Below are 27,458 nucleotides of genomic sequence, written 5' to 3' on the forward strand. Positions count from 1 at the left end.
ACACTAACAATAAAAAGGAAGGGAAGGATGCAAAACACATTTTTAAAAAAAACTCACTGGATTTCATGACTGAAAAGATGTAAATGAAAGAAGTACCTAGGAAAATTCCAAGTTTTCAAGTCTGAGTGTTTGGGAGTATGATTTTACTGCTGACATAAAGAGGAAGTCTAGGTTTGGGCTAGAGCATCCAGGGAACACCAAAGACTAGACCAGAGAAAAAGCAAACAGAAGGTATGTTTCGAAGACCTGGATTATAGGTATTTCATCAGCTTGTAAGACGTTAGTCTGAAACAGCTAGCAGCTTGGCTGTTGAGAGAGATCTGAATCGTGTGTGAGTGGGTTAGGACCCATCAGGAGACAGGTGGAAGGGAAAAAACCCTGTCACAGCGTTTTCTCTAGCAATGAATGAGGGTGAAAATGTACCAAATGGGTGATGTCAGTCGAAAGACAACATGGCACAGAGTATCAGTATTCCGGCCAGGCCTCAGAGATGTAGCCTATCAGTAAGTGAAAAAGGGGTCCTGAATTTATGTGGAAGGGAAAGCAGACTCTGGTGAATACACAGATAAAAAATAATGGGAGTCAACAAGCAACAAGAATCATAGCTGATGACATTATATTTCTGAGTGACCAAAGACAAGACATAGAGTGGATGATACTTCTCTGGCCATTATTTGGCACAGTCTCATTTCCAAATCATGTACAGTCTTTGTAGTTCCTAAGGACAAGAATTAAAATATCCTTTTACATAAAATGAGGGGGGAAAAAGGAGTATAAAAGAAGTTTGTGGAAGAAAGACAAGTTTAGATTCAGGTGATAATATAATTTCATGTGCATATGAACACAAAATACCTAAAAACTTATGAGACTGAGTCCCAGAAGAGAAAAGCAAAAATACACATCATTCCTGAAGAGATAGTTGAGATAAAGAATAAATACTGAAGACTAAGTATCAGAGAGAGAATAAGTAAAACAAAAGCCTACCAGGCCTTAGGGTAAAATCATTCCAGAAATAAGAGCAACAAATACAGACTAAAAAAAGAGGGAAAGAATAGCATAGATAAAGGAGAAAGAAATATTACTTTCATCTACTTTGTCAATTATTAAGTTACTATCATAAATGCTGTACCACTTTTCAGAATGGCCCAATGAGATTAAAATTTATTGTACTCAATTTTATAGATGTATAAACTTAGGGTAACTGACCTAACTAAATTCAAATTGTTAATAGGCTACAGAACCATGTCTCAAACCCAGTTCTTCTGCCTACCCAGACACTGTTTCCAAAAACAAAACAAAAAAGCCCACCAGCTAGCAACCAACTAAACATATACAACTGAGTCACTGAGTAAGATGGTAGATGACTGTGGAAACATACCATTTAATAGCATCAACCTAACTAATAACCAATACTTTAGTCAAAAGACAAAACATGGGGGTATAGCTCAGCAGTAGAGCATTTAACTACAAGACAAAACATTATGAAGCTTATACATCCACTGACCAAGTAACAGCTACACAAATTCTTTTAAAAATGAATTTTAAGCAATCCTCAGTAAGGTTTAAGAGCCTTCCAAACTTTAACAAGGAAGCTCACTTTCTCTAAAGGATTTAATTCAAATATTAAGATAGACCAAATCCATCTTTCTCCCAAAGCTAAGAAACACAGTATTTTCAGTTTGAGGAAGATTACTACAAAAGTAAAATGGTAATAAATGTTGTGAAAAATTCCAAATATTGAAAGTTCTCATTCACTGCACAATATCCACCTACTGCTCTCTCTTAAAATCAATGACCACTGTTAGACTGGGAAGCTGCCTTCCAGAATTTTCTATACACACCTATGTGTACATATGTAAGTATTGTAAATAAGTATATGTACCTATGTAAAATAAATACATATTCCAGTGCAAAATTATACTCCTAGCAATTTTTTAAAATTACTAGGAATTTTCTTGCTGGATTCAGTAAAACACTGAAATTCTTAGAAATGTTGACCGGTAATGATATTGGTCCAAAATCTATCAAATATATCATGGTATTTTGTTACCACGCGTTCAAAAGTTTTGTTCAACAATTTCTCCAACTTAGGAAAATATAGAGACTATATCTAGAACTTTCTTTATAACTCATAATCTCCATAAAGTATGTAATATGAATATACTTTTCCGGGGGACAGAAATATCCAGTGACACTAAATGTTCTCAGCTGCTTTTTTTCTTTTAAACTACCTTTCTTGGGGTGCTTGGGTTGGCTCAGTTGGTTAAGCATCTGCCTTAGGCTCAGGTCATGATCCCATGTTACTGGGATCAAGCCCCAAGTCGGGCTCCCTCCCTGCTCAGCAGGGAGTCTGCTTCTCCCTCTCCCTCTGCCCCTCCCCCTTCTCGTGCTCTCTCTCAAAATCTTTAAAAAATTAATTAGAAAACATTTTCATTAAGGTTAATATTTAAGAGACCCTGAAGGTTACCTTGTGTAATCCCATTTTATAAATGATAAAACTATCTCCTTGTCACCTATAATCTCTCACATCTTACTTCGACAGCAACCATATTGACTTTGCAACTTTGCCATGCTTTAAATACCTGAACCAGGAGCCTTGTAAACAGCAGTCTGGGACAATCTAAAGGAAGTAGTTACAAAGTAACCATTACTACTAAAATGTGAAAAATAAAAACATGCTAAGGATACAGGCTAATAGAGTAATTGCACTCCTCTCCCACAAAGAAGGTACAGGGTATGTGAGCTCTGTACTTAATGCCTTTTTTCACTTTTCTGCGGAGGGCTGAATTGCTAGAAAACTGCCCACTAAAGGGGGGTGGGGGTGTTACTGCACAATACTTCTTTGCCAAGGCCTGCACATTTTCCCATGGTACCTTATTTTATGGGCAGGAGAACAGGAGTATAGTTGTTTGTTCCTTATCCTGACCCAGGTGTAGCATGAAATGATAATAACTAAGAATCACCTATTCCCACTCCTCCTCTACCTCCAACACACATAAATACTACCAAAATCTCACTAAAAACATACTGAAAACATAAAAACGACATTAAACTGAGACACAAAGAACAGAAATTTCTTTTAATTTGGTTGCTATGTGCCTTTAATACTAAACAAGTTTCATCATCTCTCAGTCGATTCCTCATCCATAAAATGAGTCTGTTAAATGATACACTATCACAGGTCTTACAGGTCTAAAATTTGTAATTTCTGGAAATCGAGTTTAAGCATGGAAGTAAACACGAAACCCAATCATAGAACCAAACACTCTAGTTATGCCTATAGCTACAAATGTATAACATGACTATAATGGTCTAGTATTCTAAATTCAAAGAGAACAGAAATGATTCTCCAAGCAAGAAAACAAAATCTATAAATATGAACATGCATATATATAAAAAATAACTCTTCAGTTCAAATTTTCCCTGAGATACAAACAATCCAACTTCCTTTAATTTGTTCTTCCCTATGTCTTTTGTAAAACATTAAAATTAAATAATATGAATTTACATACTTTTAACTTTAGAAGTACTATCAATAATGAAATGCCCAAAATGAAAATAAGAAAGAATAATTCATTTGTAAATTCTCTCCATAACAAATCCCCACAAACCACATTAGCTGAAATTTCTCAAATAAATACAGGTTCTATTTCTAAATGATATAGTCCTTACATTCACAATTCCATGTTCACAATAAATCGTTTATTATAGATAAAATTAAGGTAAAAAATTATGTGACTAGGAAGAGCTAATAAAATGTTGGATGATGAGTAGGCCTAATGTTAAATTCTAATAAAATCTCAAACAACATTTAAATCTTTAATTTTATTCATAGATCATGCCATTTACAACTAAACTGTAATTACAAAGAACAGCAATTGTGTAAGAATTCAAAACCAAGAGTATTCCACGCAGAGTTGCTTTTTAAATGTCCTCATATTCACAAATATAATGGAAAACGTCAAAGCTTTATCTTAAAAAAATTAACAAAAAAACTGAAGAACATAAAGATTCTACCGGATTCTGCCCTAAGCCTGCTTAATTCTCTGTATCATCTCCCTAGGCAACTATACCCTCTCCTAAATCCTCATTTTTTATCTATTCTCCTTAGGTGCCTATATATCCAGCTGGATATCTCCCACCTTGATGTTCCATAGACACCAAATCTTCAAGATATACAAAATTACTACTGTATTCAGCAAGTATCTTTGGGTAGCTGTGATATGGATACTTCATTCTTCCATACTAACGATCTTTCTTTTATTCCAGGTTATTAAAAATGATCCCACTCCAACCCAACCCACCAAATTATCTTTCTCAAGTTTTTAGCTCCTCCGGATTTGCCCACCTTAGTAATTAGTACCATACCATTTTATTTACCTCAGCACTTAACCAAAGCCCTGGCACCACCCCCAACTTCATATCCAGCTCCCTATTACTAATAAATATCTCTTGCATTCATCCCTTCTTCTTCTCCCTATTATTACTCTAGTTGAGCCCCTCATCTTCTCTATGCTAATTTAACCTCCCTTCCCCCGATCTCATCCCGTTGCCCTGCCCTGCTCCAAAGATACTACTCATTTTACTAAAACACAATTTTAAAACCCTTCAGAATCTCCATTCCCTTTTGACTAAAAATGAGGTCTTATACACAGTGTACAAAGGCCTTTCATCAAAAGATCCTTGGCCAATTCTCATCATTCCTCCCATCCCATCCCCTTCCCAAAGTTACCATTTCCTCAAAAATGATCTTCACCCTCTGCCTCACATAACATCTCCTGCCTCATTCTGTGTACATCATGATACACATGAAGAGCTTACACATAGTATACACAGGCTATATCACTACTTCTTGTATCATACTATTCATTATACTACCTTCTAACTCTTTGTGGTAAAACATTCCCATTCCCACCCCTATTAGAATATGAGCTGAGAAAAAGAACATGGGTATCTAATTAATGCTGGTAACCACTCTGCAGAATATAATGCCTGATAGATGGCAAATATGCATAAAAAATAAAGCTCAAACAACTAGCAACTACTTCCCAGCAGCATTCTTTCCAACCACTAGTTGCTATTACATGAAAACCTTCATGGGATATCATTACATTCTAGCAACTGGAAAACTGTTATTAAAATTGAGTAGGTTATCTAACAATCTCGAAGGACTAGCAAAATAAAGGAAGCCCTCGCAGAATTATTTGGAATCATTAACTATTACAGCTCTAAGAGGCCTAAGACATCTTAATCCTCTGATTTTGCAAATGAATAAAAGTACTGATTGGTGAATTTTGTACAAGGAATGATATGCTAGCCTCTGGCCAATTCCTTTAAAATGTCAATACCCTTCAGTGAAGTTGGTTACAACCCTTGTTCTCATAATTGCCACCAAAGCAGAGATATGCCTTTTAAAAAAGTTCTGAGTTCTCTGACAGAATAGAGACAAGAATTCAGAAGATTCTGCTCAATAAGAGGGATTCCTATATAAAAAGGCACTTACTGGTTTATTAAAAGCTTGAACAAAAAATACTCAAAGATAGAAGTCCTTTCTGCAATAAACATTTAATATACTAAAAACTCATTCTGATGATTTTTATTCAATATTTAGCCAGGGACAATAGTGAATAAAAATCAAAATAGATAACCCGCACACAGTTCTGGAGCTTTTATTAGATTAGGTAGTAGCCCTATCAGGAGAGTTTTTCTCTATTTTTTTTTTTAAGATTTTATGTATTTATTTGACAGAAAGAGAGAGAGCGCATAAGCAGGGGGAGCTGCAGGCAGAGGGAGAGGGAGAAGCAGGCTCCCCACTGAACAGAGAGCCCGATGCAGGACTTGATCCCAGGACCCTGGGATCATGATCTGAGCTGAAGGCAGACAGTTAACCGACTGAGCCACCCAGGTGCCCCAACTTTTTCTGTATTTCAGGAAAACTACATAAGCAACTGCTTTCACCATGGTTCTCAAACTTTGGAGAGTATTTTAAGAATCATTCTCATATTATTCCCTAAAGCCTTAAAGAAAGACTGGCTGAATTACTATTATATATTTGAATAACATTTTTTAAAGATTCTGTAACATACATGTATTTACCACTAAATTAAGTCTAGGTTCTCTGTCCCGATTAATGAAGTCTAACTTGCCATCTTCTAGTGAGTTAGTGTAGCTATACACTGAAAGCATCACGATTAAGAATCATTTTCAAATAAAAATCACACGTCACAAAAAAGGGATGGGAAGCAATGAGTCAAACTTCTAAAATTTGCCCCTTTGCTGCATTTTTTTATCAAGTTTTCAGGAAAATGTTTGCTTTGCAAGTAATATGAAAACAATTTTTAACAGATAAAAATGTCACTGAGGAAAAACAAGAAATAGGAATTTCCAGCACACATCCATACACAAAAACTGAATGTAAACTCCAGGAGGGCAGAGGTTGTTTGTGGACGGGGTTGTGTTTTCTTTTGGAATCTGTTTTGTACACCGTTAAATCTCTAGAGCCTAGAATAGTGTCTGTACTTGGTGGTTAACTGCTCAAAATTTTGAATAAATTATTTTCACTAAGGCAGCTTTTTAAATTGTTTTTGACGTTCAAGTAAGATTATAAAGGCTGTAAGGAATATATTTTCTTGCTCAATTATAATTTTGACTTATTAAATAGCATGTTATTAATCAAGTTCTCAGGTTTCAAAGTTTGCAGCAGGATCCAGCAAAAAATGGCCCATGGCCTATTTTCGTAGGCTCTCAAGCCAAGAACATTTTTTGTATTTTAAAAGAACTGTGAAAGACCAACAAGAATATGTGAAAGAGACCTTCAGTGGCTAACAAAAACCTAAAATACTTACTATCTGGTCCTCTACAGAAACAGATTATTGCCCCCATGAATGGAGATTCCATTCACGAGAGAATAAAAGTTTTGCACACTTCCTTTCACCTATGAACTGAATCTGCACTATTAGAAACAGATTTTTCACCTAAGACCTTCTCCATAACTAAATTTCTGAATTTTGGCTTGTTATTTGATTTGAAGAATGTTAAGAAAAAAAATTTAACTATAGCATACGTGGTTATGAATGCTGAAGCTAATAAAAAGGGAAGATTGAAGTTAATTTATGGTTAATGCTTTCCATACTAAAGAAATAACAAAAATGGATGAAGAAAAAAATAAAATGGAATACAAACAGAAAAAAAAATGAATCTAATTATATTTCAAACAAATAGCAGAACTATGTTAAGGGTAAAAAACTAACCAAGCCATGTTCGAACACAGCATTTTGACTATATACCGTCAGGTTAAACAAAAAATGAGCTATAAACAAATATTAAATTCTAGTTAATCGGTTTGATTTCAGAGACATGGTTTACCAATTCTGAAACTACTTTCTGTGTGTTTCAGGTTTGAACGAATAATATGTAAATACACTGTGGATAACAGAAACTAGTTTTCTCACTATCAGAGAAAGGAATTACATACAGAATTGGAAAGAGGAAAGGCTAAAATGAACCCATGGCTTTTTAGATAGGCAGACAGTTAAAAATCAAAAATGTATGTGTATACACACATATACGTAGATATATATACATAAATACATACATATATGTATATATTCTAGTTCAATCCATTAATAAATATCCACAAGAAGAAACCAGATCAGAGGTCCTTGGAGAAATGACTGACTGCAAGGCTAGGGTGGGAATATCTTACTACATAAGAAGCTAAATACTCAGAAGATAAGGAGCACACATCAAAGGGACACAAGAGAGAGCCTGAAGTAGCTCTGACTGGTCAAAACTGAGACAATCTACATCAAAAACCCCCAATGAATAAAAAAGAATCCATGAGTTCATACTGATATGCATACATACATACATAAATGGGGAGAAGGAAAAACTCTTATAGAATGCCAATAATAAAGAAATGACAGACAAAGAACAGCACCTTTTGGCAATCATCCTAGTACTGATTCAGGCAAGAACTAAATGCATGGCTTAAATGGGTGAAAGTCTGACAAGTAACAAGGTATGTGCTTAGTTTCAAAATACCTCCCCAAATGATACTTGTTACAAAGGGAAAAAACAGTAACTTTACAATGGAGAAACCTTGTAAAAAAAAGTTAACATCCCTATTAGCAGGATAAATAGACATCATGTGCTTCCTTAGAACACAGTTATCACTTTCTGGAGTATTCCTGCCAAAAACGCATGCCCTGAATCTAATCATGAAGCAACAGCAGACAAATCCATATTGAAAGACTTGCAAAAACAACTGGCCTATTATCACTAAACATCATCAAAGGTCATAAAAAGTAAAGAAAGAGTTATAACCAACTATTTCAGATTAAAGGATACTAAAGAGACAAGATGAATGAATGCCAAGATGTGGTATAGGATTTACTCTTACCCTATTAAAGACATTAATGATATAATTAATGAAATCTGAATAAGATCTGCAGACAATTGCACTATACCAATGTTAATTTCCTGATTTTGATCACTGTACTATGGCTATGTAAAAGAATATCACTGTAGAAAATAGTCATTTAAAAGCAAAAGTAAAAGGCATCATGAACTGCATTTCCCATCACAATGCCATAAAAAAAGTTTTCATGTGTTCATGTTTATGTGGGGAGTGAACAAAAAAGCAAAAATGGTTAACATAATCAGGCAGAGAAATCAGGATGAGGTGTACATAAAATTCTTTATCATTCTTGTAACTTCTCTATAAATCTGAAGTTTTAAAGTTCAAAAGTGTGAAAAAATAAAGCTAATTTATAATTAGACACTATGCCAGTAAAAAGGACTTGTGGAAAACTGAGTGATAGTTCTCCTTTACACAGAAGGGTAAGAAAAACAACCAGAGGTTGAGGCCTGGGTCCTTCTCAGCTCTAACACTTACAAGTAGCAGTTTATTGGTAAAACCACAGCGGTGGCCCATTTTCTAGTCGGTAAAAGGAGGGTAGCACCTACCCTACTTTTCTCACAAGCTTACCCTAAAATTCCACTGAAACATGATGGTTGGGGAAAAAAGGGTCAGAATACAAAACACTGTATTATAAAGTGGCTCACTTTTAACAGTGTTTGGTAAACAAAAAGTATTTCAGAAATACCTAAGCCAGACATTTTTCATCACAGAAAGCTACTACACAGAAAGTAGACATCCACTATATGTTTTGGTTTATAAAAATTTTAACTTATTCAACATTCTTTTTACCCATATACTTCAAATATTTTAATAAATTCAAATACCCCTATTTTTTTTTTACCATAAAATTTTATAGTGTAAGAATCTTACTAAATTTTAAAAAGCCATTAACTAGGGCTTGGTCAACATTTTTTTTTAATTAAAATATAACTGAGTGAACACTGTATCAGTTTCAGGTATACCAGTAAACCTTTTAGGTGCTGTCACCAGTATAAAAAGATCTTTAAACCATTCCCCAAGTTCTACACACTAAGATATAAGAAACATGATCCAAAGTGTTTCATCTTTTACTCACAGGCTACTCAAACTAGCCCTGAGGAGTCCAATCAAATCTAAAAAGTGTTTATAAGAAAGAGACCACATTTTATCACGTACTTAATCAAAAGTTCATTTTAAAAATAGTTATATTCTTTCAAATTCATGAAGGTTTGGTCACCACTTAAGCTTTTTTAAAAAAATCATTTGCACCTGGAGACTAATTAATATCTCATTGACAAAAGGAAACATTCTTAAAGCTGTTACCTTTTAGCAACAGTTATATTCCAAAACAGATATTTTTTAAAAAATACATGACAAAAAAATTGGTGTAAAATAAAACTTAATGTAGCTCATCTTATTTTGCCATTGTTGAAAACATGTTTAAGTAAGTCTACTTGCTCAATCTCTATTTTGAATAGCAGACGAGCTTTCTAGACTCTAAGGCAAAATGGTGAGAGAAGAGCAAGCAGAACTGCGCCTGCAGAGAAGGGCTGCAATCAGCCCAACCCCAGCAAAACTCCCAGTCAGCGATGCCTGCACAGCCTCACTAGCTCCACAGCAGGGTCACTCACTGCACACAAGGCTGATGAAGTGAAAGAAAAAAAAAAAAAGATTACAAGAACATTAGCTCCAAGAGGGTATGCTTCCTGTCTGTCTTGTTTACCAATGTATACCAGCAGAAAGAAAAATGCCTGGTACACAGTAAGCACTTCAGCACTGGTTAAATGAATGAAAGAATGAAATGCTAGATCTTTCAAATCAACCTATATAAATTATAATAAGCTGCAGAAGGATTTTAAAAGCAAATTTGGAATACAAAACTTAATAGCCATAACTATCTTTAAAAAACATTAATATGCTATATTCCCCATTCTCACTAACTGTAGTGATGTCAAAGTTACTAAGATACTTCCTGACCTACAGCAGATACCAGAATTCACTTACATTATCCTTCCCTGAGTTTCAAATATGGTGTTTCAGAAATGCTTGTAAAGCAGAATGAGAAGACCAAATAAATGCATAAAATTAAAATCAAAGCACAAATGCATCGTTTACCATCAAACTTGAGATAGCATTAACTCAGATAAGAAATTACAGGCTACAGAAACATTCCTCATCAGCATTTATTTCTCATAATAGTAGCACTACCAAAATCTGCTCCTCTATAATTAGAAAACCAAAAATTCGATTTAGTCTTTTTTTGTTTCTCCATCCCTACAGCATATCTGTCAATGATCTGTCATCTTATAGTTTGAAGAACTTCCTCAAAATATAAGATGTATTTTATTTCCAATCATCAAATTAATAAGCTTGCAATTTATTCACGTTAAATAGGTAATATTATATTCCTTTTACAATACAGTAAAATTATGTGGAGCAGAATGCAAGTAAATGCAACAAGAGTATATATGATTTATGTTCACTATTAAGCACAATAACTTTTTTTTTCAGTTAACCTATTATTTGTGAAGAAATTCAACTATTCCCTACATGTTCTCTTTAAGATTACTAATTCATTTGAAGTGACAAACTTTATTCTGCTTCCCAATTACTACCCATATAATCAAGACATCATTTCACTACCAATTTAAACCTAGTATTTTCCAAAGGGCCTGCCTTATGTGCATTATAATCATCTTACTATGCTTCTTGTGTCCATGCTGCTGGAAAAGCAGTCTGTACAAGCAGGAGTAGAGGCACAATCCTGAGAGAGAGGAGCAGAGAAAGATGTTGAGAAAACAAAACCAGATAAAATGAGCTCGAGTTCAGGAGCTCAGCCAGTGTTCAAGGTCAAGGTTGATTACATTCTCTCATACCATTGAGTTAGAAGTTGTCCAATAACAGGAAAACTGGCCCTAGAAAGAGATATCTGAAATTCCATGCACAAGTAGTAATATCATCACTTATTCTAAGCCAACTATACTTCTAAAAAAAAAGCAAGTGATCATAAAATATGACTATTTAGGAAACTGCGGAATACAGATGTCCCCTAAATGTCAATCAAAATTACTGTAACAAACTCAGTGCTAGCCTAGAATAAAATGATAGAGCTATTTGTCTTGTCAAAAATTTTTTATATTTATCTTGAATGATTAAGACTGTAACACTCTCAAAGCAGTCTCAAAAAATCATTATCATCGATCTCAATTATCCTTGTTTTCTAAATTTTTAAAATAATATAAGGAAAAAACCCCACAACTTTTACCATATGTTGTTTTAAATTGAAAAGCAGTAAAAAAAAAAAAAGTTTGAAAATAGCGTAATTACAAAACAAAGCTTAGGATGGATTCAATAAACTGGAATCTTCAAATGCAATAGCTCCCTCCCAACGCTCCCTCCTTAATAAGTGAAAATTACAAAAAGATCAGAGTTTTGATTTAAAATTTTCCACCTGATCTCCTAGGCTCCCACAGTGCCATAAAATGACCTTCAAAAAAAAATCCTTATATGTACTAAGTCCTCCCCAAAATTAATTTTATATTTAATCAAAGAATCTTCTAACAGAGAACCTAAATATAAACTCAAATCAATCATTTACTTTACACAGAGGAAACCAAATGTCCAGAAATGTTAACTACCTTGGTCCAAGTTATTCAATCCCAAGTACATTATTCATTCATTCATTCAAGAAATCTTTGACACACAGTATGTATTAAGGCACTGAGCTATGTACTGAGAATATGAAGCAATTGGTCACTATCCTCATGAACCTTATAGTCTGGTGGGAAAGACTTATCACTATATTATTTCCAGTAATCACTAGAAGGGAAAGTACAATTTTTTTAAGACTGTGTAATGGGAACTAAATCAGTGATTCTCAACCAAGGTCTATTTTGTTCCCCAAGGGACATCTGATAATGTCTGGAGACATTTCAGGTTGTCACCATAGTGGCACCTTGTGGGTAGAGGCCAGGATTACTGCTAAACATCATATAATGCACGGGACAGCTCCTCACAGCAAACAATTATCCACAACAAAATATCAATAGTACTGAGGTTGAGAAATTCTCATCTAAACCGCTGGGACACGGAGGGATTAGTGAAAGGTTCCTTCCTTTACAACACTAAGTATGCTGTATCTTTAAGGGAGTTTCACAAGGTAGAAACAAAAAAGGACTGATCCAATTAGCCAAGACACCCACTGGAAAGTTAAAATAGGGAAGACTAAGGAAAGGAAAAGGAGACATTCCCTGATAGGTGAAAATGAAACAAAAAAATGCCAAGTTTTACAGCTGCTTCACATCAAATCCCTTTCTTGAACCACAGACAAAAGGAAAACATACAAAGAAAAAACAGATTTCACAGGCTTTTATTATTCCCTCTACCTTTTCCACTGTTCACCATCCCATGTCTACTACTAGATACTGCTGGGAAAAGTATATAAAGTCCTGTAGTTAGGCAAATGTACACTCTGGAAACAAAAGTAGAAATAGAGTAAAGCAGAGATGGGATTTCACTTTTAATATGAAAGACAAGGCATAGAAGAGGAAAATGTCCTGGATGTTAAGGGGACTCTGGAAAGTCTGCATCCTGGAACAGTTTAAAGAGTAAGCTATCTAACTGAGGAGTCCTAAGGACAAAAACAGTAAGAATTTAGGCATCCTAAAGATGATAAAAGGTACTAGAATCATGAATTTATGAACCAAGGTAAATCTAAAATTTAAATTGTGATAATTTTCCTGACACATCTCACACCTACATGTCTGGTCCTTTAGCTAAACCACTCAGCCTTTTCTGAGCAGCAAGAGAAATGGATCATGATGGAAAAAACAACCATAGTAATGCAACAAGCTATACAAAGAACTTAGGGGGGAAAAAACCTGATCACTAATATCTGATTATCTGAAAGTGTTCACTTGAAGTATAGTAACGGTACTGACAATTTTTTTAAGTCCTTAAAAATTAAAAGAATCCAATATACAAGTAAAAATCATCTCCTCCAGTTACTTTGCCTAAGCATAACCAATGCATAACAGATTCTTCCATTTGCCATGTATTAAGAGTTCCTATATTATGCAAGTGCCCTCTCCAATTAAGTTATAATTTTCTAAGGAAAGAGTCATGCATTGCTATTCTTTTCCGTCTTTCCAAAAACAAAAACAATAACCTTACCATAATGACCACCATACAGTGGCAATCTTAAGGACAAAGTACAGATATGCAGCTCACAAAAAACTGCTGCCTTCGAGTAATCAACTGTGGTCCTAAAAACGGAATTTAAGCAGCCCAATATGTGACCCTTTTCACTGAAGTGAGAACTCTAAACCTTCATAACAAGGCTATGCCACAATCTTAGAGCAGCTACAACTATGGCACTTGTAATGGTAATAATTCTTTTAGAGTTAACTGCTCAGGTCAAGCACAGACTCTTAGGGAGTCTTATATACCAATCTGAACAAACTTTCTTTCATCATTTCAGAACTGACATTACTATTCATGGGATTAACTCATCACAATGATAATGCTTAACTGTAAATTATGGCTTTCGCACAAAACTAGCACATTGGGCAATTAAATATCAATTCTCGGGCCTCAATCTCATTGACCCTATGCTAAGAGAAATTTACCTCGTAAAGGATCTTCTGACAGTGACTCTGAACACAGGGAAGGAGAGGCCACAGACCCATTTGAGATATTATGATACTTGGGAGTGGGGGCAGTTGCATATGTTGACCATGACTCATAAATAAGCTACATGAGGTCATGGATTTTCAGACTGTAACTCATCTGTGCTTTGCAAATTAAAAATCTATATTCTTAACTTGGGGTGCGTGGCTGGCTCAGTTGGTAGAGCATGCAACTCCCAATCTCAGGGTTTTGAGTTCGAGGCCCATGTTGGGTATAAAGATAACTTAAAAATAAAATCTTAAAAAAAAAAAAAAAACCTATATTCTTAACTTCAATATCTCTGGCATGTTCTTATTTTCAAGCCAATGCTGGGGGGGGGGGGGATAGTCTTTAAAAAACATGAGAATTAGCAAGCATTTCATATTTTAAATAGGCCTTCAAAAGCCAAATTCACTCTAACTCAAAATTCCTTTATTTTTGCACTTTGCAATATGTGATTTAATGGAAAATATTCATTACCGAATTAGTCCCTATTATATGCTTACTTGCAAGAACGTTTTTACAACAGCAAGCATCAGACATTCAAAGAAACTATATTCAAAGTCAGAAAAAAAAATATGTATTTTGTGTTTAAAATAAAAAGGATACTCTTCTGAATCTTCTTTGAATGTAATTTCTTTCCCCAACTGTGACTATATTGTTACTGTTATTAAGCTAACTCCACAATCAAACAAGGTGAAGTTTGATCATGTTAGTAAATAAGGGAATTAAAAGATTTTCTAAGTTCTTTGAAATCCACAGGGAGAAAGAGTGCTACATACACTGAAATGGGACTACTACTGCCAATCTCAAATCCTGTAAAGGTTAGATGAGAAAAAAAGGTGAAAGATCTAGCTAGCCATGTAAATGTTAGGCTCCCTATCCTTAAGGGAAATACTAAAACGAAAACCAATTTATCATTTTATTCCACCGTGCTCTACTATGACAACCATGTGTAGTAACACCTTTTTTCTATCCACCACATGAGACATCCTATTCAGAATTTCGTGGGAGGAAGAGGTGCTGGGAGTGAGGGAGGATACCTATTAGGAAGCCCCTAGACAAACAGGAGAGACGATCAAAAAGGTGTGGGGTAGGAGCACCTGGCTGGCTCAGTGGGAAGAGCGTGCAACTCTTGATCTCCAGGTCATGAGTTCCAGGCCCACCGTGGGTGCAGACATTACTAAAAAAAAAAAAAACTTTAAAAAAATGGGGGGGGGCAGGATAAAATCAAATAACTGCAATGGAAAGAAAGGATTTTTTTTTATATAGCGTTTTTAAAAAGTTTAACATTCTGTAGTGTTGTACCACTATATGTAGCACACAGAAAGGTTACATACAGCTGTTTTCTTTCCTGCACAGTTGTGCAATTATTAACAGTAAGTTGGAACATATACTACCGTTAAATACGTTTTCTCCTAGAATTTAAGTGCTATAAAGTATTGCTGGGAGAACGAAATTTTCTAATTATCAACTATAAGTTCCTAAAAGAAAAAAAGATTCTCAAATCTACTGCACTATGTATCAAGAAGTGGTTAAAAAAGAGAAAGAAAATCCAATACCAAAAAAGAAAATCCTTTACAAAAAGTGTTAGCTTTCATATAACTGTGTCACTACTATGTACTCTAATATGGAGAGTCCAACTCAAATGAATGTTATCTAACTTTTAGCCCTTTGCTAAGCTTCCCAAATGCTAATTCTTAAAAGAAGAGAAAGAAAAAATAAAAGAAACAAAATTGTGAAACAGCTTTTGAAAGTATTGTCCTGCTGGGATTATCACAGCAATATGTCTGGTATTTTAAGAGGTGAGTATTTAAGATTTTGTTAACCATACTATCGAACAGACTATTAGCACTTCACACCAAGTTCATAAAATTTATGCAACTTTAGTTAATATCACATTAAAAATTTTCTTCCAAGGCATACAGATAAGATTAATTCTGGTTGTATAGATAGGTACTTGTTATGTTTAATGTTTGCACTAGGGTCTACTTAAATCGGAGTTTTAAAAAAATTAACATTCTTTATCGAAACCTATCCCCTTTCAGACTAGTAAATTCAATTAGATAGTGAAAAGTGGACACCTGCTTCTTTTCTAGTGTGAGATTTTACGTGTGAATGAGCCCGTGGGAAATGCTTCCCCAGCATCTTCCCCTCTCGAAGCATAGACCTCTCTCCCTACCATTTGTCTTTATGTCCTGATGATGAGAGAAGGGGGAAGTAAGGTATGATAAATCGCAGAAAACCTTGCCTCCGGATCAGCCATTCTCTTAGCGTAAGTCCCTAGTTGGCACGTTACCTAGCCAACAGTGTCTCAAGTATAAACAGTACGTTCAACGTGACCACAGATCATCACCCCTGCAGGTTCCCTTCCTGTACTACCCCCACCGGTCCCTGCCTCATTAAGGACCAAGAGGCGGTCGGGGCAGTGATGTCCGGCGAGCACTTAAAATCCCGCAGGCCCAGGAAAGACGTGGGCGGGCCAGGCCTCGGCGGAACTGACCCCGAGAGACCTGCCAGGAGCCTCCGGGGGAGGGCCCTAAGGGCCCTTCCCTCCAAACCCTCAGCCACTCAGTAGGGCGCTGGAGACACCGGAACCTCCCTCCGCCCCGGGGCGGCCCTCCCCGAGCCCTCCCCTCGGACTCGGGGGAGGGGCGCGGGGCAGAGAAACACCCCTCCCCCTCCCCCCCCTCGACACAGCTAGGCCACCACTCGCCCCACCCTGGGAAACCCTGCAGGCCCGCACCCACCCTGCTCCCGCGCGCCGAGTCCCGGTGGGAGGTGTGGGCAGGAGGGGAGGCTAGACTGCAATACCAACCTCGCTATTGAAGGTTTTCACAGCCTCCATGTTGTCGGTGCGGAGGCCCCGAGCCCGGCGGCGGAAGAGGCGGCGGCCACTGCACTGGGTGGGGAGAGCGAGACGGGGGCGGCGGCGCGGCCGCGAGGAGGGGCACCGGCGGGAGACCCGGCCGCTGCGACCCCGGGACGGGAGTGGAAGGGCAAGCACTGGCAGGGAAGGACTCCCTCAGGGGCAGCGAGGCCCCGGCATGGCCGCTAGGGCGGGCGGAGCGCCGGTCTGGGGAACACAGGCGCTGCCGGGGCGGGTCGGCAGCGGGCGGGGGAGGGGCTGGACCGCGGCGCCTTCTCTTCTCCGCCCCGCTCGGTCTCGGTCCTCCGCCCTCCAGCCCCGTCCCCTACACTCTCCACCCCCTCCTTCTTCTTCCTTCGTCAGACTCCTGTTTCACCTCCCCGCCGCTCGGGCCGCAGGAACCAGCACCGCACAGCGAAGACGGAGGAGGAAGCGCTGGCAGCAGCGGCTGCGGCATCCAATATGGCGGACGCGAGTCGGGCCGCGCACCTCGGAGATCCGCGGCGCCGGCCAGCGCGCCCCCTGGTGACTGGACCGCGCGGGCCCTAGCGGCCGCGCGGAAACCATCGAGCGAGCGCGGGCCAGAGCGTCGCCGCCCGGAGGTCCCGCTCCGCTCGGCCCGGGGCCGCCCGCGCCTCGCCCCCTCCCCGCGCCTTGCAGACACGGGAGCGAGCGCTGCGGCCGCGTGGAGCGCCTCGGCCCGCCCTTGGAGGCCCCTGCAAAGCGTTACTCCGAGGAGTGCACAAGTGTCCCCTGTCGCGACAAGTTTGGGAAATAATGTCCACGTTTCCGTTGTTTCCAAGTAGATTGGTCCTTTTACGTGAGCTGTTGGGTTCAGTTGTTTTTCAGAACTTCACTGGACAGCGGCCTAAAGGTTAACAAGCCAAAAGAAAAGTTCCTAGACGTTCATTTATTTAGAAACGATGTGTCCATGCATTTTAATAGCGTCGGGAGGAAATGTGAGAAACAAAAGCTTCGGATCCGGGTGGGGGCAGGGGGACGAGGGAAGCACGCACGCAGCAAGCGGCTCAGAGCAGGAAATGCACGCTGTATAAAATCCAGGGGGACTGGTGCACAGACAATGAGTGCATTTGTCTGCGCCGCGGGAAGCGGGTCCCAGGCGCACAAGATTTGGATAGGTGAAAAGGAACTCAGGTTTAGTGGAAGATGAATTATTCTAAAGGAATTTTGCTCTAGGCCGTTTGGAGTTAAGACGGTGAATACAGTATTCGAAGATGAAGAAAGAGATGCTGCTAGCAAAATGCCTTCTCCCACTTGGTGCAAATGTAAAATAACCAATACCAAATTAAAAGCGAACATTAATTGAAATTAAAAGTTAGGATGTACCACTGAACCCCAAACGCCGCTGTCCTCTTGCTGAAAGCCTTTTTTTTTTTTTTCCAGCGGTCACCTCCCAAGTTCATTCAACGAGAAGGGAGGAAAATGGCAGAATTTTATGCTGGGGGACTGTTGGACCCAAGGTACTTTGGTAAAAGATCTGAGCCCAAAGCCTATGAAACTGAGAAAGGCAGGCCCTTTCTTGACTTCTTAGGGTCCAGGTCTATTTCATTAAAACAACTTTAATATAGGGGCTGACTACTTAAAAGGTAAAAAGGATAACTTCTTCATCAGTAAGAGCTTATATTTCCACCTTCAGAATCTCAAAATGTGGTCACAAAAGTTCTCCATCACCACTGACCTCCAATCCTCATAGGCCTAGACGTTTTGATCTCTGGTCAACAATTGCTGTAGCCTTCTAGGTTCTCCTGCTTGTCTTCCTAGGATTCATTCGCCAGACGAGCCAGAGGGACTTTTTTGGTTTGTTTGTTAAGACACAAGTCAGATGAGGTCTGACTTACATCCCTTTAGGATTTTCTCATTGCTCTTCAGATATTGTCAATAATCTTTTTCTAGGGCGTGAAGGCCCTGCCTACCACAATCCATGCTACTCTGCTTTTACTCTCTTCATTCTGGTCACACTGGCCTCCTTTCTGTTCCTTGGCAACACAAAGCATTTTCCCACCTAGAACACTTGACGTGCCCCTTCCCTCTGGGATGCTGATGCTTGTGTTCTTTTCATAGCAGACCCTTCATCCTATCTTCCTCCTGCAAGAGGTCTCCCCCAGTCAGTCCATCTAAAGGAGCATGCCATGACTTGCATAAGTACCCCACTTAGTACAATCCATGCCAGATTCTAAAGCTCAACATTCACTGCTTTGGCCTGTCAGGGATTATTTATTCAGTCATTCATTAATGAATGTTGACCGAATTACTTAGGCCTGAGAGAGTGAAATGCAATACAAGCTAAAAAATAAAATCAGTTGTTAATATGTTACATGACTTGATTTTATAAAGCTTCCACACCCAGAAAGATAGCAGTCGGCATACTTTGATCAAGGGAAGGAAAAGAGAGGGAAGGAAAAAAAAAAGGACAGCCTAAGCACTCAAGATGAGAAGGAAGTAAAGCAAGAGGGAAAGTAGAGAAAGATCAGAGGGGCTACAGGAAGTCTGGAGGCCCAGTGCAACGACTAAGTACAAAGTTTATGAACCACCACACATACCACAATGTGAAAATGTCAATACCCATATCTATAGTATATGTATGTGTGTGTATTAGTTAGGATTCCAATTCCCAATATACCAACCCATTCAAGCTAGCTTGAGCATAGAAGAATTCATTATTAGGATGTGGGTAGTTTTTGTCCTGATTCCAAAGTCAGGAATGCCAATGGCCTAAGGAACCAGAATATAGAAAGCCTAAAAGGCAGCCTGCTTACCTGTTTTAGTTTTCTTTCTGTTGCTTTATCCAACTCTGTTTTGCTAGTGAGATATGACTTGTGCTCCTGGTTTTATAATCCTAGATACCTAGAAGACTTGACTGAAAACTCCAAATTCTTAAGGGAAGGAGAAGGAATTTGAGGGACCCAGCTTGGATTAGGTGACAATCACCAAAAAAAAACTGAAGATCACTAATTCATATTTTGAGGAAGAATTATATGGGAAATAGCACACAGAAGTATTCCTGTCCCTGGAAGAGATATGCCCAATTATAAATTATGAAACTCATATTTTAGAGTTTATGACATTCTCTTCTGAATGTGGTTATCATTGGCCTGTCCCTAGGACTAAATCATTTCTGGAAATAACTCATAAGCTCTAATTCAGCCACAGCCAAAAGGTCAGAGTCAAAAACAGAGTCTGGAGCAGCACTCACCATAGAACTTCTGGGATCATGGAAATGTTCTATGTCTGTGCCACCCAATTCAGTAGCACCAGCTCTGTGTGGTTATTATGTTCTCAAAATACGGCTAGAACAAGGGAGGGAATGAATTTTTATTTTTATTTCACTTTATTTGACTCAAGTTTGAATATGTGCTAGTGACGACCCAATCAGAAAGCAGAGGGCTAGCTAGAGAGGACCTACTCCCATGGATAGGGCACTTCCTAGATATGGGGAAGTAGTTGTAAGGTGATACTAACCAAAAATCAACTTGATTATTAGCTATCAAAAGTAATGATATATGCATATGAGTTTTTTTAAACTGGGGCAAAAACCTGGAGCATTGTCTAACCCAAAACTATTTCCCATCCAATGGAAAAAAAAAAAGAAAAATTGAGAATCTTTAGGAAACATTCTGGAATGTTTTAAGAAATTAGGGTATAGAGACAAATGGAATATTATACAGCCAGTAAAAAGTGATTAGACTGTGGGAAATGGTGTAGTGGTTCCTCAAAAACTAAACACAGAATTAACCATATGATCCAGCAATTCTACTTCTGGGTGTATGTCTAAAAGAACTGAAAGAAAGGACTTGAACAGATACTTGTACACCCATATTCATAGCAGCACTATTCACAATAACTAAAAGGTGGCAATAGTCCAAGTATCCATTGATTGATGAGTGGATAAACAAAATGTGGTATATTCACATATAATGGAATATTACTCAACTTTAAAATGGAAGGAAATTCTGACACGTACCACAACATTCATGAACTTTGAAGACATTATGCTAAGTGAAATAAACCAGACACAAAAAGACAAGTATTGTATGATTCCATTACATAAGATACCTAGAATAGTCAGATTCATGGAGACAGAGAGTAGATGGCGGCTGCCAGGGGCAGGCAGAAATGGGGAGTTAGTGTTTAATGAGTATAGGGTTCATTTGGAGAAGATGAAAATGTCCTGGAGATGGATGGTGATGAATTCACAACAATGTGAATGTTCTTAATGCCACAGAAATGTATACTTAAAAATAGTTAAAATGGTAAATTTTATGTCAGTTAAATTTAACCACAATAATTTTTTTAATGGTTAGAATAAGACTAGAAATAATGGGAAATGCATTTGATAGACTCTTAGGTACACAGGAGTAAAGTAAACTGTTAATGTATTTTAGCTCCTAAAGTATAGATGCAAAAAGTAAAAAATCGTATTTGAAAAATATATTAGTGTGCTGGGATTGTGAGGTTTTTTTTTTTTAAGATTTTATTTTTAAGTAATCTCTAACCCAACAACCCCAAGATTAGGAGTCACATGCTCTACAGGCTGATCCAGCCAGGCACCCCTGTGAGATTGTTTTTAATAACAATTTTGGCCCTTTTCACTAATTCAGTATTTTATATCTCATTTTTTAAGATTTATTTATTTCAAGTCCCTTCTTTCATAATATTATTTATTATGTACATGCACATGCGTGAGGGGAGGGGCAGAGGGAGAGGGAGAGAGAATCTCAAGCAGACTCCACACAGAACACAGAGCCCCACGCAGGGTGGATCCCATGACCCCAAGATCATGACCTGAGCCAAAATCAAGAGTCATATGCCCAACCAACTATGCCACCTAGGCGCCTGTCTCATTTTTTTTTTTTAAAGATTTTATTTATTTGAGAGAGAGAGAGAATGAGAGATAGAGAGCACGAGAGGGAAGAGGGTCAGAGGGAGAAGCAGACTCCCCGCTGAGCAGGGAGCCCGTTAACCAGTTTTGAGTGATGCCATGGGATGAATTGTGTCTCCCAAAGTGTGTATGTTGAAGTCCAAATGCTAAAGTACTTCAGTATGTGACTGTGTTCGGAGATAGGGTATTTTCCCCTGCCAGCTTTACTGAGGCATGATTGACAAATAAAAGTTGTATATATTTAAGTAATACAAGGTGATGTTTAGATATATATATACATTGTGAAATGATAAACACAATCAAGCTAATTAACATATCCATTAGCTCACATAGTTACCACTTTTGTGTGTGTGTGTGTGTGTGTGTGTGTGTGGTAAGAACACTTGAGATTTACTCCCTGAGCAAATTTCTTTTTTTTTTTAAAGTTTGTTTAAGTAATCTCTATACCCAACATGGGACTCGAACTCATAACCCTGAGACTGAGAATTACATGCTCTTCTGACCAAGCCAGCCAGGCACCCCTCTTAGCTAATTGCAAGTATACTTTATACTACCCTTGACTGTAGTTATCATGCTGTACTTAGACTTCTAGAACTTATTCATTTTATAACTAAGAGTTTATACCCTTTGATCAATACCCACCCCCTTGCTCCCCAACCCCTGGTAACCACCATTCTCTCTGTACTATGAGTTAACTTTCTTTTAGATTCCACATATAAGTGAGATCATGCTATATTTGTCTTTCTGTGTCTAGCTTATTTCACTTAGTATAATGTCCTCTAGCTTCATCCATGTTGTTACAAAGGGCAAGATTTCCTTCTTTCTTATGGCTGAATAAAATTTCATTATATATATCTCATCTTTTTCATCCATTTTCTGTCAATACTTAGGTTGTTTCCCTATCTTGACTACTGTGAATAATGCTGTAAAGAACATAGGAGTACAGATTTTTTTTCTAGACAGTGATTTTATTTCCTTTGGACATATCCCAGAAGTAGAAATCCTAGATCATATGGTAGTTCTTTTTAGTTTTTTGAGGAAGCTCCATACTGTCTTCCATAGTGGCTACACAAATTTACATTCCCACCAACAGTGCTTGCTTCTTCACATCTTCACCAACACTTCTTATTTTTTGTCTTTTTGGTAGTAGCCAATCTGACCAGTGTGAGGTGATATCTCACTGTGGTTTTGATTTGCGTTTCCTGGATGATTAATGATATTGAGCATCTTCTCATGTGCTTGTTGGCCAGCTATATGTCTTCTTTGGAAAAATGTCTATTCAAGTCCTCTGCCCATTTTTAAATCAAATTATTTGTTTTTTTATATTAAGTTGTGTAAATTCTTTACATATTTTCAATATTAACCTTTTATCAGATGAATGATTTGCAAATATCTTCTTCCATTTAGTGGATTGCCTTTTTGTTTTGTTGATGGTTTCCTTTACTGTGCAAAGGCTTTTTAGTTTGATGTAATCCCATTTGTTTATTTTATTTTATTTTATTTTTTTAAAGATTTTATATATTTATTTGAGAGAGAGAGAATGAGAGAGAGAGAGCACGAGAGGGAAGAGGGTCAGAGGGAGAAGCAGACTCCCCGCTGAGCAGGGAGCCTGACTTGGGGCTTGATCCCAGGCCCATGGGATCATGACCTGAGCCGAAGGCAGATAGTTAACCAACTGAACCATCCAGGTGTTCCTTATTTGTTTATTTTAGAGAGAGAGAGCACCAACTCATGCACGCATGTGAGCTGGGGGGGGGGAGGAGGCAGAGGCGGGGGGAGAGAGAGAGAGAGAGAGAATCCTCAAGCCAACTCCCCACTGAGCGCAGAGCCCCATGTAAGACCCTGAGATCGTGACCTGAGCCAAAATCAAGAGTCAGATGCTTAACTGACTGAGCCACCCAGGTGCTCCCCCCACCCTAACTTGTATTTCAATCAGATCTAAAAAACAAATGTTAACTAGACGTACTGTGGTGATCATTTCACAAATATACAGTATACAAATATTGAATCATGTTGTACACCCAAAAGTAATGTTTTATGTCAATCATATCTCAATAGATAAATAAAAAATAAAAAACAGCTATAGAAAATATTAAACATTCCTTTAAAAATCAGGAATAGGAAAGAATGTCAATTATTACCACTTCTATTCTACATTATCTTGGAAGCTCAAACCAATGCAACAAAAGAAAGAAATAAAAATTCCAAGAATTGAAAAGAAAAATGAAGAAAATATTATTTTAATTGACATAATTATCTATCTAGAAAACTTAAAAAACACCCAGAGATAAATTATGGAATTAATAACAGTTCAAGACGATTATATTTCTATATTCCTACATGTAGAAATTATATTAGAAAATCTAATCAACTATAAATATATATATATCATGTAAAATAGCAACCAAAGCAGTAGGGGTATTGCACTTCCTGCTATGATGAAATACTGGTACCACACTTGACCTTTTATATTAACAACCAGAAAATGTGCAAATTATATGCAACAACTGTTTCAGACATTGGGCAACAGACCCGGAGGGATATAAAAAATGTTCTCCTGGGGCACCAGGGTGGCTCAGTTGGTTGAGCTTCCCACTCTTGATTTCGGCTCAGGTCGTGATCTTGAGGTGGTGAGATGGAGCCCTTCATTGGACTCCCCGCTCAGTGGGGAGTCTGCTTCCCCTCCCCCCTCCTTCTGCCCCTCCCCCCCCTGCTCCTGCGTGCCCATGCTCTCTCTCTCTCTCAAATAAATAAGTAAATCTTAAAAAAAAAAAAAAAAGTTTTCCCAATGATTCCTCTACTTTCTGCCTGGCAGCTCTTTTAGGACCACAATTCAGGGAGGGAAACTCAAACAGAGCATGGAAATCTTGCTGAGTTGAAGAGACAGAGATTAGATTTTAGAAAGATGGTGGAATTTGCAGAACAGGGTATTACGTAGAGAGGAGTAATCTATGTGAAGAAAGGACTCTAGAAATTGGCAGAGAGGTCACCTTAAGTTTTGGCTAGATACAAAGCAGCCCATGTTCAGAGTAAAACAACACAAGGCCAGGCAAAGAAAAGCACTTGCGAGGGGGCGCCTGAGTGGCTCAGTCAGTTAAGCTCAGGTCATGACCCGGGGTCCTGGGACTCCTGCATTGGGCTCCCTGCTCGGCAGGAAGCCTGCTTCTCCCTGTGCCTGCTGTTCCCCTGCTTGTGCTCTCTCTCTCTCTGTCAAATAAATAAATAAATAAATAAATAAATAAATAAAAATCTTAAGAAAGAGAGAGAGAAAGGAAGAAAGGAAGGAAGAAAGAGAGAACAAAAGAAAGAAAAAAGAAAGAAAGAAAGAAAGAAAGAAAGAAAGAAAGAGAAAGAAAAGCACTTGGGAGTTGAAAACTGAACAATTCCCAGAACCAGGGGATATTTTAATTCTCATCAGCCAGAGTGGAGAAACGTTACTGATGGCCTGGAAAGTGCTACACATTCGCATGCATGCACACATGCACACACACTGATGTGTATGTCAAAGCAACCCAGGAACCAGCTGAAAGAGTTCCCAGTGGCCAAAGCAGAAACAAAGTGAAGAAAATAAAGTAGTATTGAATTATAATCTAAATAAAAATGATAAACACATTCATGGAAGGAAGACTCAATATTATTAAGATGACAATTCTTCTCAAAATGAGTTAAAGGTTTAATGCCAATTTTTAAAAAACGGATTTCCCTGGAAATCTACAGACAGATTCCACATTTTCTTTTTTTCTTTTTTTTTTCAAAGACTTTATCTATTCATTTGACAGGGAGAGACACAGCAAGAGAGGGAACACAAGCAGGGGGAGTGGGAGAGGGAGAAGCAGGCCTCCCCCCCCGAGCAGGGAGCCCGACGAGGGACTCGATCCCAGGACCCTGGGATCATGACCCGAGCCGAAGGCAGATGCTTAACGACTGAGCCACCCAGGCGCCCCCCACATTTTCTACAAAGATGAAAATGATTTAGAATACCTGAAATAGTTTTAAACAAATAGGGAGGACTTACACTGACTGATCTAAAAGATTATTATAAAACTACAACTTGAGGACAATGTGGTAGTAGAGTATCAATAAGCCCATAGATAAAAAAGGAGACGAGAAAATCCACAAATCCATAAATACGTATGTGCATACATTCATACCTATTTCCACACAGATATAGTTTATTAATTTTCAACAAAGGTGCGAAGGTAATTCATATTCTTTTCAATAAATGGTAATTAAAAAAGGGCAATCCATACAGAAAAATAAGCACATGCCTCAATCCTTGCAGCACACTCTAGAGAAAAATTAAGAGGAGGAGGAGGAGTACCTGGAGGCAGATGGGATTGGGGGTAATGAAGACCACGGAGACCACAACCATGGCTACTTCTGATTAATTCTCCCGTTTCTCTGTTTCCTCGGATTCCCCTGTCCATGGTTTCAGTTCCTGGAATGCAATATTTTATGGTTTGATTCTAGACATTGCCATGCTATTTCATTTTACTGGTACACCTTCTACACAGTTGTATTTCATCTCTATTTGGGTAACTCCTATTCATTTTTCCTTTCCTTTTCCTTTTGATGAACTGATAAATACATACTATATATAATACATGAAAGGTATGGAAATTTAAAAATGAACACCTGTATAACCCACTTCAGAAAAGGACTCCTAAGGCCAACGAACTCAAGGTTCAATATTAGCTAGGAGTACTCACAGACTCAGAATCTAGTAAAGTTCACAGTATGATTTATTACAATGAAAGGATACAAAGCAAAATCAGTAAAGGGAAAAGACACAAGGAAACCAGGTGCAAGCTTCCAAGAGTCCTCTCCCAGGGGAGTCACATGAGACATGTTTAATTCTTCCAGAAAAGACATAACACATGTTCTTGCCTATCATGAAATATTGCTTATCAGGGAAGCCCAGTAGATACTCAGAGCCCAGGGTTTTTGCTGAAGGCTGGACGCATAGGCTCCAAGACTTGTGAAAGGAAAGCAGGTGTTTGATATAAATCACACGGTTTGTATTTAGGCACAGTGAGCCACTCTTATCAGGCAATGGTGGGAACTCTCCCAAGATGAAATCCAAGCTCCCAGACAACAGCCAAGGTCTAAACTTGCAAGCAGATTTTTCTAAGGATAGTAGTCTCAGACCTGCTGTTAATGTATTCTGCCACCCACTTCCTGTTTTTCCCCACCCCCAAACCTGTCACCCTTCATCCCAAACACTCCCCCCTCCTCGCTCACCAAGTAATCTCCACATTAAACTCAAATTCCATTAATAAAGTAATGGTTGATTAAATTATAAGGCAGAAGGTAATTTAAAGATGTTACTTTACTCAACTGAACATTGTATTTTATCTTCAACAAATATGTGTAAAGAATCGACTGCTTTCTTGGAAGGGATGAACATGAATGTAGACACACTTGTCTGTTCATGTGTCATAGTTTTTAGTTACCATAGATTTTATTGTTTTAATATCTGATAATGTCAGTTCCCCTAATTAATAGTCTTAGTTTTCCAAATTTCTTGACAATTCTAACTCTTCTTATTTCCTATTTGGAATTTAGAAACGTACTACATAGTGGTAACCAACAAAATTGCTTTCAGGGATTCTCATTAAATT

At 38.1% G+C, this 27,458-nt stretch overlaps 1 protein-coding gene and 1 pseudogene across 8 annotated transcripts in view; one reads left to right on the plus strand and one right to left on the minus strand.

Moving 5' to 3' along the window:
• The window catches only part of SCAF8 (SR-related CTD associated factor 8), a 202,828-nt gene extending 184,444 nt beyond the window's left edge, over positions 1–18,384 (minus strand). For 5 of the 8 annotated variants that reach the window (XR_004820209.1, XM_027602346.2, XM_027602348.2 and 2 more), the window contains exons 1-2: positions 16,887–18,383; positions 11,103–11,165 (exon numbers count right to left, since the gene is read on the minus strand). Coding sequence is in view for 7 of the 8 variants with exons in the window: in XM_027602346.2 (XP_027458147.1) it covers positions 11,103–11,165; positions 16,887–16,916 (93 nt within the window). In the remaining variant the exon portion in view is untranslated. Of the gene's footprint in view, positions 1–11,102; positions 11,166–16,886 lie in introns of all 8 variants that reach the window. The other 3 variants (XM_027602352.2, XM_027602351.2, XM_027602350.2) reach the window with 3 other exon arrangements.
• LOC113926750 lies at positions 234–715 on the plus strand (annotated as a pseudogene).
• Positions 18,385–27,458: the final 9,074 nt, after the last annotated feature.

Source organism: Zalophus californianus, chromosome 7, assembly GCF_009762305.2.
Source record: "Zalophus californianus isolate mZalCal1 chromosome 7, mZalCal1.pri.v2, whole genome shotgun sequence".
Classification (NCBI taxonomy): Eukaryota; Metazoa; Chordata; class Mammalia; order Carnivora; family Otariidae; genus Zalophus; species Zalophus californianus.